This window comes from Schistocerca gregaria, chromosome 2 (assembly GCF_023897955.1).
Source record: "Schistocerca gregaria isolate iqSchGreg1 chromosome 2, iqSchGreg1.2, whole genome shotgun sequence".
Classification (NCBI taxonomy): Eukaryota; Metazoa; Arthropoda; class Insecta; order Orthoptera; family Acrididae; genus Schistocerca; species Schistocerca gregaria.
The window spans coordinates 741,047,789-741,066,212 of NC_064921.1; the positions used below are offsets into that span (position 1 = coordinate 741,047,789).

Genomic DNA, 18,424 nt, shown 5'->3' on the forward strand with positions numbered 1-18,424 from the left:
GGGATTCAGAAGGATATAGAATGTAGTAGTTGCGGAGATGAATAAGCTCCAGTCTTTGGTATGAAGACTGCAAAAACAGCATACCTTGCTTTCTTTGATGACTGATTCTTGGGATGACACTCTACTTCAACATAGGCTGCAGAGCTTGCACATCACATCTGTGCATATACTTCCTCTCACTAAGTAACTGCAATTCCCATCCCATCTTGAGGATGTGCTTTGTCCCTGACATGGCTTGTCACTTGAAAATAAAAAGAACAAACTGATACAATACCTTGACATTCAACACCTTATGTTATAACTTTGTTTCAGCTGCAAGTATCATTCATCTGTGAAACATGCATAGGGACACACATCATTTTTCTGGAGTTATGTAGAATCACGTTTTCCAAACTGGCAAAGCATCACACAGTCTCACTGAAGGAGAATTTATAAAGATGTGAAGAGTTTCAGGCAACTAGTCCCTCTTGTTCAACTGTTCAGTGCTAAATTCAAGAAACAGCCAATAGTGTTTCAGATAAGGTAATGGTTCTTGCAAAAAAATTATTGTATTTTCTTTGATGATGAATGAACACACAGACATTTCTGATTCTGCTCAGTTGCCAGTTTACATTCACAGAGTAGCTAATCATTGCATTCATTATAGAATTACTACTGTCTTTGATTCCAGTGGCAGACACTACAGTAGGGACTGATGTGCAAGTGAGTATTGACAGTAGCGGTCTGCAGTGGAAGAATCTCACTTTCACGGCTACAGATGGTGCAGTTGCTGTGCTTGACCAAAAAATCAATTTCTTGGCACTTTTATAGTAGATACTGAAATTGTTTCCTATGCCACATCACAGTTTTGCAATAAACTACTTTTCTTCTCAAAGAGCATTTCTGTGTGTGAACATGAGGAAAGCAATGAGTGTGGTGACTTGAGCAGCAAATTCCATCCACAATCACGCTCTCAAACATTACCAGTTCAGAGCCTTTTTGGAAGACTTGGAAAGTAGTTATTGGGTCATGCCATATCACAATGAAAAGTACAGGTTGATCTGAGGTAAGTCCTTGAGAGATTTTTTGAGCTTTGGAGAGAAGTAGGTATATTTATGAGCATGTGTGGTAAGCCTGTCGCAGAACTGAAAAAGAAATGGTTACTAATAAATATGTCGTCCTCCTGTGACATTACACTTGTATAAATGTTTTGAATTGTTTGTACATGACATTGGGAGTTCCAGGCACGTTTCAGTGTCATATGGCAGTTATTGTTGTATCCATGCAGATGATGAATAATAGTGGTGATAGGGAGGAACCCGGACAGACCTCAGCAGTGATATCAAAAGGCAGAGAAATTCCAGCTAAACTCTAGATGCAATACAGAAGCCTTGCTCAGCTTACATAAGTCTCTATAACTCAAATGACAGTACGTAATAGCTCCATATGATGTAAAATTTATATATTGTATGTAATATTATTGTTTGTTATCACAGTTACCTCATTTCGAAATCTTAGTTTCCATTATACTGCAGATGCTGTTCTGGGATTAATTTTTTCTCTGATGAAGAAGAAGAACCACAACAACAACAACAACTACTACTACTACTACTACTACTACTACTACTGATGACTCAGCCTTATTTTCAAGTATGTTATACAAGGAGACCTGGCTTGGATTTAAAGGGTGTTTTTAAAACAAATTCAAGTAATACTCAACAAAAAACTGAAGTAACTAACAGCTGTGAGTGATAGCTAACTGGAAAAAGTGCATATACTCTGAAATTAAATCTTTCAGTAAAATTTAACAAAATCGGATTTCCCTCAATTTCCTGTATGACATAATAAATATAACAACCTCAAATAGAACTTCCAAGGAGTACACCCCACTATTTTATTTTATATATTTCCAATGTGCCGAATAATATCAAATTAAAATTAGGAATGCAATAAGCGAACAAAGCATAATGAAATGAAGTAGTAAGAAAGAACGACAACGTGAAGAATTTTTATTTAAGATATGGTTTCACGTCAGTTAATTCTGATGTTTTGTGAGTTGTGTACTCAAGGAAGCATAACTAATTGGGATGTTTAGTTGGCCCACCATGTTTCAAACATTTTTCTTAGTCCTTTAAAGCTCAGAATAAGTAGCAGTAAGTAGACTTTATAAGCTGTTCCTCCATTAACTCTCAATTCATTCATTCACCTTGTTCCAAAGATCCCATCATGAAGGCGAGCCTTCAGGGATGTGAAATAGGTAGAGATTTATAGTAACAAGAAAGAAGCAACTTTTATAAACTAAATATTGAGCAAGGGAAATATAATTGTCTGTATGCATTCTAATCTCATCTTTTTCCCATGATACCTACATGAGATAACATATTTTGACAGCATAATGGTGCACAGGTTCTAGAAATTGACTTTATGAGAATGATGATGTCTTTCTTCTAAGTTACACACTTAAGTTTCTGTGAGTATGTTTGTTATACTTTTGTATGGGCTATATGACCTGTTGTTATTCCAGCACTATGTAATTGAATAATTTTGACCTATATTGTCGTGCCTATTGGATAGAAGGCTCCGGACAAATAACTGGTGGCACTGGCATCTATTTTGTATTGATTATTGGTATTATCCCTAAATATTTGTGCAGTGTAACGTGTTCAAGATGTTCTTTTATCCTTTTTATAAACAGGGTTACCTGCATTCTTTTGCAGTCATGAGGAACTATTTGCTACACAAAAGATTCTTGTTAAATATAAGCTACAAAAGAGACTATTTCTGTGGCATATTTGATGTAAAATTCAGTTGGAATTCTGCCAGAACCTGGTGCCTAGTTCATTTTTGGTCGTCATTTATTCATTTGGTCCATGTTATCTGATATTACACAGTGTGTTACTAATGTTGGACAAAATATGTTAATATAAGCATTGGATAGATTATAGTTTGCAATACATAAATCAGGTTTGTGTAAGATTTTCTTCACTGAATGGTTCATGTATTGCACTTAATCCTAACTAGCACATTTATTGTTATAGGTATTCTTTTGTAGAGGAAAAACAGTAACACAGCAAATAATACTTCATGTTCTTATTCAAGCTGCAGTTTAAAACCTTTTTCAACTTTTCAGCGCAATTGTTCTGTGTTTGCAAATCTGAGCTAAATGTTCTCAGTTCATCTTTTAAGTAGCTGTTAGTGAGTGTCCATCATTCTGATGAAACACAAATACTTTTCTGTCTGTCTTGACAACCTATTGTGCTTTTGGTGTCCATTTTTCCTGTGATACCATCATGATCACTAATCCACCTTTCATTGGTGATATTTGCACATAGATTGTAACTAGAAGGCCTAGAATATTTTTCATATTGGTTGTTGGGCTCACTGTCAGACTAAGTTTTAAGGATTACTTCGCAAGACTGTTTGTGCTTAACACCAACTACTACTGAATCCTTGGTGTATTCCATGCTATTGAGTTTAGGCTATTTTTGAATTACTCTGCCACTGATGTGTCTGAATCTGGTAGTCAGTAGAAATACCTCCAACCTTGGTAACGATTGTCCATATTAGTTCACAATTAATCACTATTTTTCCTTATATGGGCCTTTTTGAGCTTAACATTGGAACTGTGCCTATCGCTTTTCCCTCTGTGTCTGCCATCACCACGACAGAGGAAAGATTGCTGTGTGTGTGGTGTGGTGAGGTTTGATGTGGTGAGGTTTGATGTGGTGAGGTTTGATGTGGTGAGGTTTGATGTGGTGAGGTTTGATGTGGTGAGGTTTGATGTGGTGAGGTTTGATGTGGTGAGGTTTGATGTGGTGAGGTTTGGGGGTGTGTGGTTTGGGGGAGGGGAGGGGGGGGGAATTGGTTCTGTCTCATTATGTGCAGGAGATAATATCTCAAACCAATTTATTATTAAATATATGTCCATTAGTCACATAAAACAGCTCCAGAATGGCGAACCTTCCAATAGCCACCATCAGGTGACCAATTGGTGCTCGATGGTGGTTTTTTTCCTTTCCAGACCACATTGGCAGAAAGAGCTGTCCTCAAGGTTTGCAGCACATTAGCAGCTGGAGACTACCCTGCTGCACTACTGCTAGCATGGTTTACAGAAGTCTTATGAGGCCAATCCTCAACGACCAACACAGGTTCCAGCTGTCCATAAACAGCAGACAACTTCTAAATCAGAGCTTCACAACGACCACATTTCCTAGCCATTTCTGTATGTGAAAATGTTTCTGCCAAATAGAAAAAATCAGCAGAGAAAATAAGTTTAACACTGGATTGTGGTTACGTAGAGAGAGGGGGAGGGGGGCAAAGAAAATGGGGGAGGAGCAGTGTGCAAATTTTGGCTGCTACTGTGGGAGTATGTAATGTTGATTGCGTGGGATCTTGGGCACTACTGAAGCTATTCAATGGTTGCTGGTTGAAACTGAATCTGATGACAGTGGCACTAACAGAAATGCTGAAGTACATTCTGTTTGATACAAAACCAAATACAGACAAAAAAGAAAAGATCACTACAGATAGCACACACCAAAAACTATTTGCCGTTTACTCCCAAAATGAAGCGCATGTAATGAGGTATGAAGCTTGACATGCATGTCTGTTAAAAGGAATCTGTCAGGGACAGCTAAATAGTCAATGAAGCACATGTGAAAAACTTAACTAAGAACATTGCACAAACTTGGGATACTGCTGCTGCTGTTGCTGCTGCAGCTGCTACCAGACAAGTGGTACCATGTACTGGTAGCACAACAGCTGAGGCACAAACTTAAAGCAAAAATCGATGTTTGGAACAGAAATAACAATAATCTCGTCTTTTTAATCCAATCAGGGTTGTAATAGCACTATGGCAGGTTGTAATAGCACTATGGCAGGTGAAGAAATTGTAAACATTATGAGGACTAATGTTTGAACACTATTTTCCTGGAGCCTCTCATCTGTGAACACTTGTGTACCTTTTCTTCATTCACTGTTTTATTTTTATTTTGTGGTCTTTGTTTAACAAGTAAATAATTTGTTATGCTAACTGACATGATTTCCAAAGATGTTTGGTATCTTTGCAAATTCCATAAGGCTATTATTAGAAATAAGTAGTCCCTTCATTACAGTATTACTGTACAGTATGTGTTTTCAATAAATAAGTAAAGTGAAAGAATCTATGTTAATTGTGTTTACTTTTTTCCATTTGTAAAACAGATAGAATTTAGTCTTCTCCATAGATGCTGTTTAGATTTTTGGGAGTTGCTGTACTTATAAGTGATAGCAAACAACAAAATTTAATAGCTTATACGAGAGAGATATTTGCTCAAAGTATTTGTCTCTAGTGACGGCATAGCCAGACAAAAAGCTGAATAATGAAGATATGCAGAAAAGCTTAGAACTTTCAAATAGAGATCCAGAAACCTTTCAGTGAACTGTAATTTCAGAAATAATGGGCATTTGATGTGAGAGATGTCTCTATACTTGGTGAAAAACTAGTATTTAGAGACAACTGTAGACTTTGTAAAATTAAATTCAACACACAGAATACTAAATCAACAAAAACAATCAATTTTTGACAGTATAATGTAATAGTATAGACGAAAAATCTTCACACCAAGCAGCAGAACACACAGAAAAAAAGAGGTTATAATTAGCGAAGCTTTCACGGCTAGTTGCTCCTTCTTCAGCCAGAAAGGGTTGTTGAGGACTGCACTAGAGGAGATTTGAAAACCTAAGATCTTAAAGGTGGAAGACAGGGTAATATGCAACACAGATGTTACTGCTGAAACATCATGTATGAGTTAATAAGAGTGAAAAGCTAAGTGCAGTGTATGTTACAGAGGTGGAATGGGGATGGTAAAAATAGATAGGTAAGAAAATGAAAGATGTAGTAAACTAAAATGGAGTGAAGAAAAGAGTAGTTACTGCCAAGGAATGCTGAGATGGAAGAAATTAACATAAATTAACATAATAGAGAACCAAGGACATGTTGTAGAACCAAGGACATGTAGTGCTACACAGGGGAAGAGCCAAAGGATAGGGAGAAGGGTGCAGAAGGAGCATAGGGTCAGACAAGAATATTGCAGAGATTCGGAGAGCAATGAAAAGCTATTCTATGTGTGGTCAGACAGTATGGACCTCATTTCCTCTTTACAGCAACACCATTCTTACCTCAGTCTTCACTGGATGTAATTACCCCCACCAGCTTACTTCGAAAGCAGATTTCCCAGGCTATCACATCCAATCCTGGTACTGCTGATCCCTCCAAAAAGCACCTTCGGAGCACACCACTGGTCACTCAGTATTGTCCTTGTCTGCAATGTATTAATCAGCCACTTCGACAAGGCCATGACTTCCTAAAATCAAGCCCTGAAATGAGATACATTCTGTCTTAGATTTTACCCACCACACCTAGAATAGCTTTTTGTCATCCTCCCAATCTCCGCAATATTCTTGTCAGATCCTATGCTGCTCCTGCACTCATCTCCCTACCCCATGGCTCGTAATGCTGTGACTGCCCCTGCTGCAAGAGTTGGCCTATGTGCCCTCCTACCACCACCTGTACTAGCCCTGTAACTGACAAAACATATACTATCAAAAAGGGAGTCATCTGTGAAATGACACATCATATATCATCTGTTATGTAAACACTGTTCGGCCTTTTACATTGGCTTGACCACTACCAAATTATCAGTTAGGATGAATGGACATAGGCAGAGGGTACATAATGGCGACACACAATATCATGTTGCAGAGCATGCTTTACAACATGACAGTTGCTACCTCGGTGCCTGTTTCACCACATGCGCCATCTGGGTTCTTCGCCCAGACACCAGTTTCTCAGAACTCCACAGATGGGAACTAGTGCTACAACATGTCCTTGGTTGTTGCCACACATGTGGTTTTAATTTACATTAATTTCTTCCATCTCAGCATTTCTTGACAGTAACTACCACTGTCTTCACTCCATTTTAGTTTCTGCATCTTTCATTTTCTTACCTATCTATTTTTACCATCCCCCCTCCTACCTCTGTTATGTACATTGCACTTAGCTTTTCACTCTTATTACCTCATTCATGATGTTTTAGCAGTAATCTCTGTGTTGCATATTACCTTGTCTTCCACCTTTAAGCTCCCAGTTTTCAAATCTCATCCAGTGCAGTCTCCAACAGTCACTATTTCCTTCTCATCCCATCCAACAAATGTCCACTGATCCACAGTTCCCGAAATTTACACCTTTCCCTAGACCTCCCCAGACCCTTTCCTTCATCCCTCTTACTTCTCCTTCAATTCTTCTGGCTGAAGAAACAGCAACTGTCTCTGAATGCTTACCTAATTTTAACCTCCTTTTAAGTGTGTGTTCTGCTGCTGCTTGGTGAGTACATTTTTATATATGCTATTACAGTATACTAAATTGGAGATAAATAGAAACAGGGAAAGGGAGGTCTAAATATGTAAAATTTTGTACACAAATGTACCTGAGACAGTATACAACAAATGGAATCAATATTGATAACCCACAAAAAGAATACAAATGAGAAAACAGCCATAATTTAATGTTTGTGATCATCTGGTAACTGGCTAGCAGACCTAGAGAGTGGTATGGACATAAACCAGGAAGTTAGCAAATGACCAATTTCTTAAGCCAAGGATGCCTCATAAGCTTATTAATTATGATTCATATAGGGAATATAAACCACTATATCTTGAACGCTGTCTATGAATGCAAAGAAGCGCACTGCTCACCTGGCAGAGATTCAATTTTGGTGATCAAGAAACTCTTTGCTACAGGATTGGCTGCTATGTTATCTGTGAGATTGATTTGTGACATTTGGGTACTCATTTGCTAAATGTTCACCATGTAAAATCACTCTGAGACCAAGTAATAACTTCCCATAATTTTCTGCAATACTCACAAAGAGAGAGGTTCTTTGCTCCCTCCTACCCTCCAGATGTTTCTGCAGAATGACGTATATAACTGAATGCTCCTATGCAAGATGGTCACCACTTACAAACTGAGGAATGGTGAGTAGCACATTGTCACATACAAAGATTTATTTTCCTCAGCACTCACTATTTGCTGTCTCAAGTGCACAATTTGGGGTGTTGTTTTGATTAAAATAATAATAACGGTGGAATCAAGCAGAAACAGACACATACAAGATGATACCACAAATGTCTGAAGTGATAATTTTGCAACATGAAGTCACCAGAGCAATTAATGCTACGTGCAATTGGAAAGCCCCTGGAAAAGATAAAATAGCAAATTTCTGGCTAAAGAAGTTCACCTCAACACATTCACATCTAACTAAATTATTTAACAGTTACATTGCAGACCCATACACAGTCCCTGATACACTTACGTAAGGAATAACTTATCTGAAACCTAAAGATCAAGCAAACCCAGCAAAATATCGCTTCATAACATGCCTACCAACAATATACAAAATATTAACTTCAGTCATTACACAGAAATTAATGACACATACAACACAGAACAAAATTATAAATGAAGACCAAAAAGACTGCTGCAAAGGAGCACAAGGATGTAAAGAGCAACTGATAATAGATGCAAAGGTGACATATCAACCTAAAACTACACAAAGGTCGCTACACTACGCATACATTGATTACCTTTGATAGTGTACCCCACTCATACTTACTACAAATATTGGAAATATACAAAGTAGATTGATACAGTTCCTAAACATATTAATGAAATATTGGAAAACCACACTTAATATCCAAACAAATTCAAATCACAGCCAATACAGATTAAGCGTGGAATATACCAAGGAGACTCGTTAAGTCCTTTCTGGTTCTGCCTTGCTCTGAACCCACTATCCGACATGCTAAATAATACAAATAATGGATATTATATTACTGGAATATACCAACACGAAATCACACATTTGCTATACATGGATGATCTAAAACTACTGGCAGCAACAAATCAACAACTCAACCAGTTACTAAAGATAACAGAAGTATTCAGCAATGATATAAATATGGCTTTTGGAACAGACAAATGTAAGAAGAATAGCATAGTCAAGGGAAAACACACAGTGACTGCATAGGAGCGATGGAAGAAACAGATGCCTATAAATATCTACGATACAGAAAAAAATAGGAATAGATAATACAAATATTAAAGAAGAACTCAAAGAAAAATATAGACAAAGACTAACAAAAATACTGAAAACAGAATTGACAGCAAGAAACAAGACAAAAGCTATAAATACTTATGCTATACCAATATTGACCTATTCATTTGGTGTAGTAAAATGGAGTAACACAGAACTAGAAGCACTCAATACACTTACACAATCACAATGCCACAAATATAGAATACATCACATACATTCAGCAACAGAAAGATTCACATTAAGCAGAAAGGAAGGGGATTTGTCGACATAAAAAGACCTACATTATGGACAGGTAGACAATTTAAGAAAATTCTTTGTAGAACGAGCAGAAACTAGCAAAATACACAAAGCAATCACTCATATAAATACATCGGCTACACCATTGCAATTTCATAACCACTTCTACAACCCTTTAGGTCACATAACATCAACAGATACGAAGAAAGTAAATTGGAAAAAGAAAGCACTACATGGCAACATCAAGACGCATCGAACACATGGCAAAGAAAAGGCAATATATACAGTGAGATGGAAGGATTCATGATTGCAGTACAGGATCAAACAATAAACACCAGGTATTACAGCAAGCATATTATTAAAGATCCTAATACCACAACAGATAAATGCAGACTTCGCAAACAACAAATAGAAACAGTAGATCACATCACAAGCGGATATACAATACTAGCAAATTCAGAATACACCAGAAGACATGACAATGTAGCAAAAACAATACATCAACAACTTGCCATACAATATAAACTAATAAAACAACACGTTCCCACATACAAGTATGCACCACAGAATGTACTGGAGAATGATGAATATAAATTATACTGGAACAGAACCATTATAGCAGATAAATCATCACATAACAAACCTGACATCATACTCGCCAATAAAAAGAAGAAATTAACACAACTAATCAAAATATCCATAACCAATACAACAAATATACAGAAGAAAACAGGAGAAAAAAATTGAAAAATACATCCAACTGGCTGAGGAAGTCAAGGACATGTGACACCAGGATAAAGTTGACATTATACCAATTATACTATCAACTACAGGAGTTATACCACACAATATCCACCAGCACATCAACGCAATACAGCTACATCCAAATGTATATACACAACTACAGAAATCTGTAATTATTGATACATGTTCAATTACCCAAAAGTTCCTAAATGCAATGTAACATACACCGTACACTTAAAAGGAAGTCACGCTTGATCAAGATCCGCATCACTGTCCATTTTTAACCAGACATAACATCTGAGAAAGGAAAGAAATAATCCAGAAGGAGATTTTCACTCTGCAGTGGAGTGTGCGCTGATATGAAACTTCCTGGCAGATTAAAACTGTGTGCCCGACCGAGACTCGAACTCGGGACCTTTGCCTTTCGCGGGCAAGTGCTCTACCAACTGAGCTACCGAAGCACGACTCACATCCGGTACTCACAGCTTTACTTCTGCCAGTATCCGTCTCCTACTTTCCAAACTTTACAGAAGCTCTTCTGCGAAACTTGCAGAACTAGCACTCCTGAAAGAAAGGATACTGTGGAGACATGGCTTAGCCACAGCCTGGGGGATGTTTCCAAAATGAGATTTTCACTCTGCAGCGGAGTGTGCGCTGATATGAAACTTCCTGGCAGATTAAAACTGTGTGCCCGACCGAGACTCGAACTCGGGACTTTTGCCTTTCGCGGGCAAGTGCTCTACCAACTGAGCTACCGAAGCACGACTCACGTCCGGTACTCACAGCTTTACTTCTGCCAGTATTCGTCTCCTACTTTCCAAACTTTACAGAAGCTCTTCTGCGAAACTTGCAGAACTAGCACTCCTGAAAGAAAGGATACTGTGGAGACATGGCTTAGCCACAGCCTAGGGGAATTCTGGAAACATCCCCCAGGCTGTGGCTAAGCCATGTCTCCACAGTATCCTTTCTTTCAGGAGTGCTAGTTCTGCAAGTTTCGCAGAAGAGCTTCTGTAAAGTTTGGAAAGTAGGAGACGGATACTGGCAGAAGTAAAGCTGTGAGTACCGGACGTGAGTCGTGCTTCGGTAGCTCAGTTGGTAGAGCACTTGCCCGCGAAAGGCAAAGGTCCCGAGTTCGAGTCTCGGTCGGGCACACAGTTTTAATCTGCCAGGAAGTTTCGAAAGAAATAATAATAATATCAATAACAATAATAAAAGTAAAAACTTAAGAGTGGAATCAAACCCACAACCTTGTATATACAATTCAGTCACTAACTCCACTACACTACCACAACTCTGTGAATTTGTGCTATTTTTATAATGGTACTATACCATGTTTCTCAAATTTATTAACAAGAAGGTGAAAACTTAGTGTTTTGGTATTTCATGTTAAAGGAGAAATTGAGGAAGTATTTACAAACCAAGCCAACATATACAGGGTGTCTACGACCTGGGACAATGGGGAGATCCAGGAAAAACCTGGGAATTTTTTCATCTGGGAGAAAACCGGAAAAAAACCTGGGAATCTTTTTGAGTTCCGGGAATTTTACTTTGTTTTAGTTTTCAGTTAAATTTTTGTGATTTTGACTGGCAAGAACCAACACTCCAACAAAAAAATTTACTGTATCCCACTTCTGCAGAATAATACTGCAGCAACAAAACATGAACGAGAGAAAAAAATGAAAATAAAACTTAAGTCGCAAAGAAAATGCGCCCTATACAACAACAAAACACAGTGCTCATACAAGCGTCTGCCAATAGCAAAGTGTGTCAAAGGCTTTAGGAGTACTGTGCAGTGCTTCTTAACAACAAATTGCCTCCAATGAGCGTGACGTGACAGTTTTTGACATTAGATTCGTTTTAATGCAAGATCTTTTAATGTTTCACACGTACGAACATGCGGACTTCCTGCGTCATCGTAGCTGGTCAAGAGCAGTGACGCCTATTATCTGGCGCTCTGTGGCAACTGCTAAAACGTACCTTTGTAATAGGTCACAGAAAAATATTGCGAATATTGCTTTGAAAAGCATTACTTTCAAAGTAAATTTCCTTTTATGTAAGATAAACTATGTGAGAAATGGTATGACGAATTTCTTAAATCGCAGAGCGTTTGACTCTCATTTAAAAATAAACTCTTTGGTGACGACCATATGAAGAATTTTGAGCCAAGAAGATGAGACATTTACATTGTTATTAAAAAATTTTACTGGCACATTTATGTGACGTACGATGCGCAAAAAAGATCAACAATATATGTGGAAGCTTAGCTTCTCTTGCAGCTTATTCATCTTAGAGACCGATATTATATGTGATAGCTTTGCTTTTCTTGTAGCAACAATTGTACATTAATTTAAGCCATTAATTTTTCTTATTTGTGTGTTCGCACTACTTAAGAGTGATCTTGCTATTGGCTGACTACATCACGTGTCAAATGCTGTCATCAGCTGGTGAGATCAGGTGACATGAGCTGTGACTGGCTTACAAAAGCGCGTCGCAATCTCGATTTTAGTGGTTCGGAAAGTAACATGCGATGTTTAGTGGAATTCGAATTTATACCTTCGTAACATGGAAATATGCAGTGTATATGTTGCTGCACATGAAAGATCAATCCAAAATGTGTTTTTTCCCCTGAGTTTCATTTTCTAAAGTGCCGGGAAATTCTACGCTGGTGTATAAAACCGTAAACCATAAATGGATTGATAAGTGCTGAGAAAAAGTATACTGTCACTTAACACGGAAAACGTGTATTTTCAACCAGGAAATCCGGGAAAAATCTGGGAATTATTTTTCTTTCTCCATGTAGACACCCTGATATACCAATTGGAAGTAGCCATAATGTTATGCACAGGAGTGTTCAAAGAAAGCAGCTGTACCCTGAGATTTGAAATAAGAAATACATGGTGTAAACATTTAGCATGCTCATCACAGAAACCGTTGCTGCCTGTTAATGCTTTAGAACATCTTAAAAGTTCCATTATTGGCCGTGTAAAATAATGTGTAATACGTAATTAGGGTCTACTTCCAGTGGCATAACACCGTACCCGAACGTGTGCTATGATCACTGACTATTCTAAGTGTGTGTGTTTCTTTACATCAGGATCATTCTTAACAATGAATAGGATATAGTGTGCTATAAAATGCTAGGTGCCACTGGATTCTGTTCTAGATCTGTTGCTTTTTGTAACCTGCAGCAATGATCTTGATCTAAACATGATGGAGGCCTCCAAAAAAATTACTTTCAGCAGATGGCCTATGTGTCATTGTGAATGGTATGAAAAATCATATTACTCATTTAGCAAATGTAACAGTGGTTAACATCTCCTTGTTGCTTACAGCAAACATATTGGTTTATAGCTGCAACAAAATCCCATGTATACAACTGACTGGCAAATATTTTAACATACCTCACCAACTTCATCACGTGCTACTAATGTACTGAATTGTGGCACGAACTGTTATTCCCTTTATACTTACCCTTCGCACACTCTCCTTCCCCTTCCACCTCCCCTGCCCCTCCCTTGTTGTCCAGCTGGCATGAACCCATCATGCCATACACTCCCCTGCTCGTGACTGTGTGCAGCTAGTTTACGTGATGGTATAAGGTTGTGAAACAAGACTGTGGACACAGTGACATCAGTGCACGCTTCAGTTTTGTTGTTTTGTGAATGCCTGAGCCATCTCTGAAGTGAAACGTTGGGCAGCTGCACGAGTAGTTGCATAGCTAATACTTGTCTGCATGAAATCATTATATAAGGAAAGGAATAAATTCATAAGTTGATAAAATAGCGACATCAGCCCGTTGCCCAGCGATCTTGCTGCATAAAATTTGTGGGAGATTCGAAAAGTTATTTTAATCATGTGAGAGAACATCAGCAGAACAGTTCACATTTCTTCTTAATAGAGGTAATGACGTGACAACGAAGAAAGATACTAGAATACATTAAGCATTCTTTCCAGACCTAAGTATTCTGATCACATTGCATTTTTCATCAAATCGAGATTAATATTAATCTCTACAATAGATGTTGCTTGTTCCATGGACAGATATTTTATTTGCTTGTATTTTTCATAATCCATTTGTGGTTGTGTTTCTAATGGAATGAATTTTCCTCTTCAGTTCAGATATCATCAGTTCATCCATATTCAAGTTGTGTATGAGTGCCACAAGTGCAGTAACATGTCACTGCTTATTTTTGTAGTCAACAGCGTTGAAATCCTATACATAGCATAGTTGCCCAAGAAGCAGACGATCTGCTTCATTTTTTACTTCTCATTTTAGCTTTGTTGATACACTACTAGCACAACACCTAATCTCAGACCAATGCACAACCACTAATTTCATATGGCCAAAGGTGGAATAAACTGAAATTGTTAACATTCGCCAGTGACTTGGGCAACTGCATGCCATGCATGCATAGTGCCCGATATTGAAGTTTCATAATGTGGTTTTGCAACCTACTGTAGTCTTGTAAACTGCACTTAATTCTGCCACCCATGTATGTTTACTCCTACAAGGTGTTTGTGGTTAATAATATGGATCCATTCCAAAGAAACTGTGGCATTCACTCCATAAACGCTTGAGTGTAGAAACTATTTTTATTTATACAACAATTTGCTGTTCATTTTATTGAAATCTGGTCAATATTTAGGTTCCATTTTGAATAAGCTTCAAATAGAACAAAATTTTGTGTGATGAATTCCAAATTTTCAAATCTAAGTTGAATGGCTTTCTTGTGGCACACACATTTTATAGTGTAAATTTATTTGTATACACCATGGAAAACATTTTGTCATATTTAATTCTTTATTTTTTGTGTCACTATTCTGTGAATTTAAGGGAGAAAGAGTAATAATAATAAATTCCTGTTTCTGGTTTCAGGATGCAACTTTGACTGGAATGAGAGAGGTGGCACAGAAGATGGATGCTGTTGTTAGCCTGGAGAAATTGCATAACGAAGATAATACTCCATTGTTCTTGACATGGGATGCTGATAAGTTTGGTAGGATCACAATTAAGTAGCTCATAGATAAAACATTTACACAAATGGTACTAGTAGTTTTGCAGTGAAAGGTGTACAGATCATACTATTGTATACTACAGCTAAACTACTATCAAAGTTGTGATACCTATAGAGGAAACAAATTATACATTCAGAAGAGAATTAAAAACCAACTTAAAATACGTCACACATTCAGTGAAAGATGTAAAATGTATTTATTGGAGTAAACTGACATTTTCTCTAATAATGCTAAAAGCAACAGTGATATGCTAGGAAGGAGATGTTAAGTACAACTGTAAATGTTTACAGAAATTGCTGCATAATTTTGAGATGTATTAGAGTGAAAGAATATCATATCAGTAATACCAAAGTATTTACAGTGAACCAAGTTGCATAAACAAGGTGTCCAGTGAAGGAGTTTCTGGTTTCAAAATTAAATATTTTGAAAACTAAGGTTGATAGACAAGTGCAATGTTTGTTGCGAAAGCTGTAAGAATTTTGTACAATAGATACACAGAAGTTTTGAAATAGTTCAAAAATCTGTTAAGAAATGGTGCTGCAATCACAACATGTAGTGCCTGCTATTAGTGCACTGCAGCTCAGAGGGATCAGGTTCACCGTTGAAATGTGAAAGGAGGTTAGTGCACCAAAGAAAGAGATTGAAATCATGTATTCCATTGAACAACATGTTTTTCTGGTACTAGCATACCACAGGTTACAACACAGTTCTATGGCAACAAGGCACAGTTTTCAAGAATGATTTAATGTTCCAAACTGAATACCATGCACAAGTCCTTCACCAAATTCCAACAGACATGTAGCATGACTGATGATCTAGCATGGAATGTTACACGCTGGCAAACTATAGTTACTCCTGAAAGTGTCATCACAGCTTCTAGAATTATTCAGCAAAATCCAAAGAAATACGTCCGTTAAATGGCAGCAGAGACTAGTCTGAAGCAGCATACAGAAAATGCTGAGGCAGAGCCTACACATGTTTCCATTCAAAAGCCAAAGCCATCATGTGGGCTGTGTGACAGAGGGCAGACTTTGCAAACCAGGGTCTCACAATGATTGATAATAGAGGATTTGATGTTGGCTGAATCTGGTTCACAGGTGAAGCATACTTACACCTGAAGGAGTTGTGAATACATAAAACTGGCAATTTTGAGATTCCAAAGATCTCCACTTATGTGAAGTGTAGTCTCCCAAAGTTTTTGTTTGGGTTTCCGTACGCATCAGAGGCATTATTAGTCCCCTTTTCATGTGAGAAATGACCACTACTGAACGTTCCGTTGCAATTTTGGAACAATTTGTCACCACATAGCTAGTGTTGGAGGACTGATGTGGCACTGAGTGGTTCATGCAAGATGGGGCCAGACTACATCACAAACAACAGATTTTTTGCTTTCGTGATGAATACTTCAGGACAAGAGTCCGTGGATTGGATTATTGCAAATTCACTGGGGCAGGGATGAATTGGCCTCCATATTCACCTGATCTGACTCCTTTGCCTATCTTTTCTTCGGCACATTGAAAGACATTGTTTACCAGAACCATCTCACCACGCTAGACAAGCTTGAATTAGTGATCTATGCAACATCTAAATCCATTTGCATTGAGACACTACAGGATGTGATGGAAAATTTTATTGTTCATTTGCACCACCTCTGTACTGTGAATTGTTCACATTTCGGTGATTGTGATATGATTGGAAAGACTGCTCACAGAGAACAATTTTTATTATACATGCTGATTTTGCTGTGTTGCCAACCACAAGAACATATACCATGTACTTTGTCCCATTTTATGAACAGCTACCATGTTTAAACTGCAATTTGGCTTACTTCATTTGTAGTTGGAAGTGAACTGAATTTAAACATGGACATATCTAAGCCACTAGTATACAAGAATAACGCACAAAAGAATGGAAAAGAAAACAGGGGCCATTAGATGATGATCAGTTTGGCTTTAGGAAAGGTAAAGACACAAGAGAGGCACTTCTCTAGTTGCATTTGATAACTGAAGCAAGATTGAAGAAAAATCATTCATTGACCTTGACAAACCATGGACAGTGTAAAAGGGTACAAGACGTTCGAAATTTTGAGAAAAACAGGAGTAAACTATAAGGAAAAATAGGTAATATATAATATGTCAAAGAACCAATAGGGAACAATAAGACTAGAAGACAAAGAACAAAGTGCTTGGATTGAAAAGTATGTCTTTTGCCCCCTACTGTTCAGTACACGCATCAAAGAAGAAATAACAGGAAAAAAAGAAAATTTTTAAGGTGAGGTTAACATTTATAGTGTTAGGATATCGATGGTAGATGCATGGATGACACTACTATCTTCAGTGAATGTCACAAAGAATTAAAGGATCTGTTGGATGGAATGAACAGTCTTATGAGTACACAGTATGCACTGAGATTAAACTGGAGAAAGACAAAAGGTAATGAGATGTAGCAGAAATAAGAATAGTGAGAAACTTAATATTAAAATGGAGGATCAGGTAGTAGAAGCAGTAAAGAATCCTGCTACATTGGAAACAAATTTCCCAAGACGGACGAAGCAACAAGGACATAAAAAGCAGACTAACACAGGCAAAGAGGACATTCGTTGCCAAGAAGAGGCTATTAATCTCAAACATTGGGCTTAACTTGAGGAAGAAATTTGTGAAGATGTACATTTGGTGCACAGTATTGTATAGTTCTGAATAATGAATAATGGGTAGAGGAAAACAGAAAAAAATCTAAGCATTTGAGATGTGTTGCTACAGAAGAATGTTCGAAATCAGAAGGACAGATAAGATAGGGAATAAGGATGTTTTCCGCATTATCAGTGATGGAAGAAACATACAGAAAACACTGACAACAATAAGGGACAGGATGATAGAACATATGTTAAGGCATTGGGCCATAATCTCTGTGGCACTAGAGGGAACTGTAGAGGGTGAAAGCTGTAGGGGAAAACAAAGATCTGAACACATACAACAAATAATTGAATGTGTGTGGTGCAAGTTCTACTCTAAGATGAAGAGGTTAGCACAGGAGAAGAATTCATGGCAGGCTGCAGCAAATCAATCGGAAGACTGATGACTCAAAAACAATTGGGTATGGTGGAAGCGAAAGAGTGTGTGTCAGCCGCAGGTTGTAAGCAGTAACTGAGAGCACTATGGGCAGACGACATGTTTGGAAGTAATAAACAAAGGAATATTGTCAAATTGTCTCTCATGGATGTGAAATTTGCTATGTATTAAGAAAAAAAAAGGCTATTCTCATGTCCCAGCATAATTAGAATCTTGAAAATTATAACGTATTTGGAAGAAATAACC

General features: G+C 37.7%; 1 protein-coding gene and 1 long non-coding RNA gene across 2 annotated transcripts in view; both read left to right on the plus strand.

Annotated features, from left to right (window-relative positions):
• LOC126334913 (cyclin-dependent kinase 2-interacting protein-like) overlaps positions 1-18,424 on the plus strand; it is a 108,270-nt gene that overhangs the window by 54,291 nt on the left and 35,555 nt on the right. Inside the window, exon 4 of the mRNA XM_049997633.1 lies at positions 14,971-15,091. Coding sequence (XP_049853590.1) covers positions 14,971-15,091 — 121 coding nt within the window. The remainder of the gene's footprint in view (positions 1-14,970; positions 15,092-18,424) is intronic.
• On the plus strand, positions 221-1,848 carry LOC126334916 (uncharacterized). Its single transcript, XR_007564788.1, has 3 exons — positions 221-522; positions 671-1,408; positions 1,515-1,848. It is a non-coding gene; the product is annotated as an uncharacterized LOC126334916 (long non-coding RNA).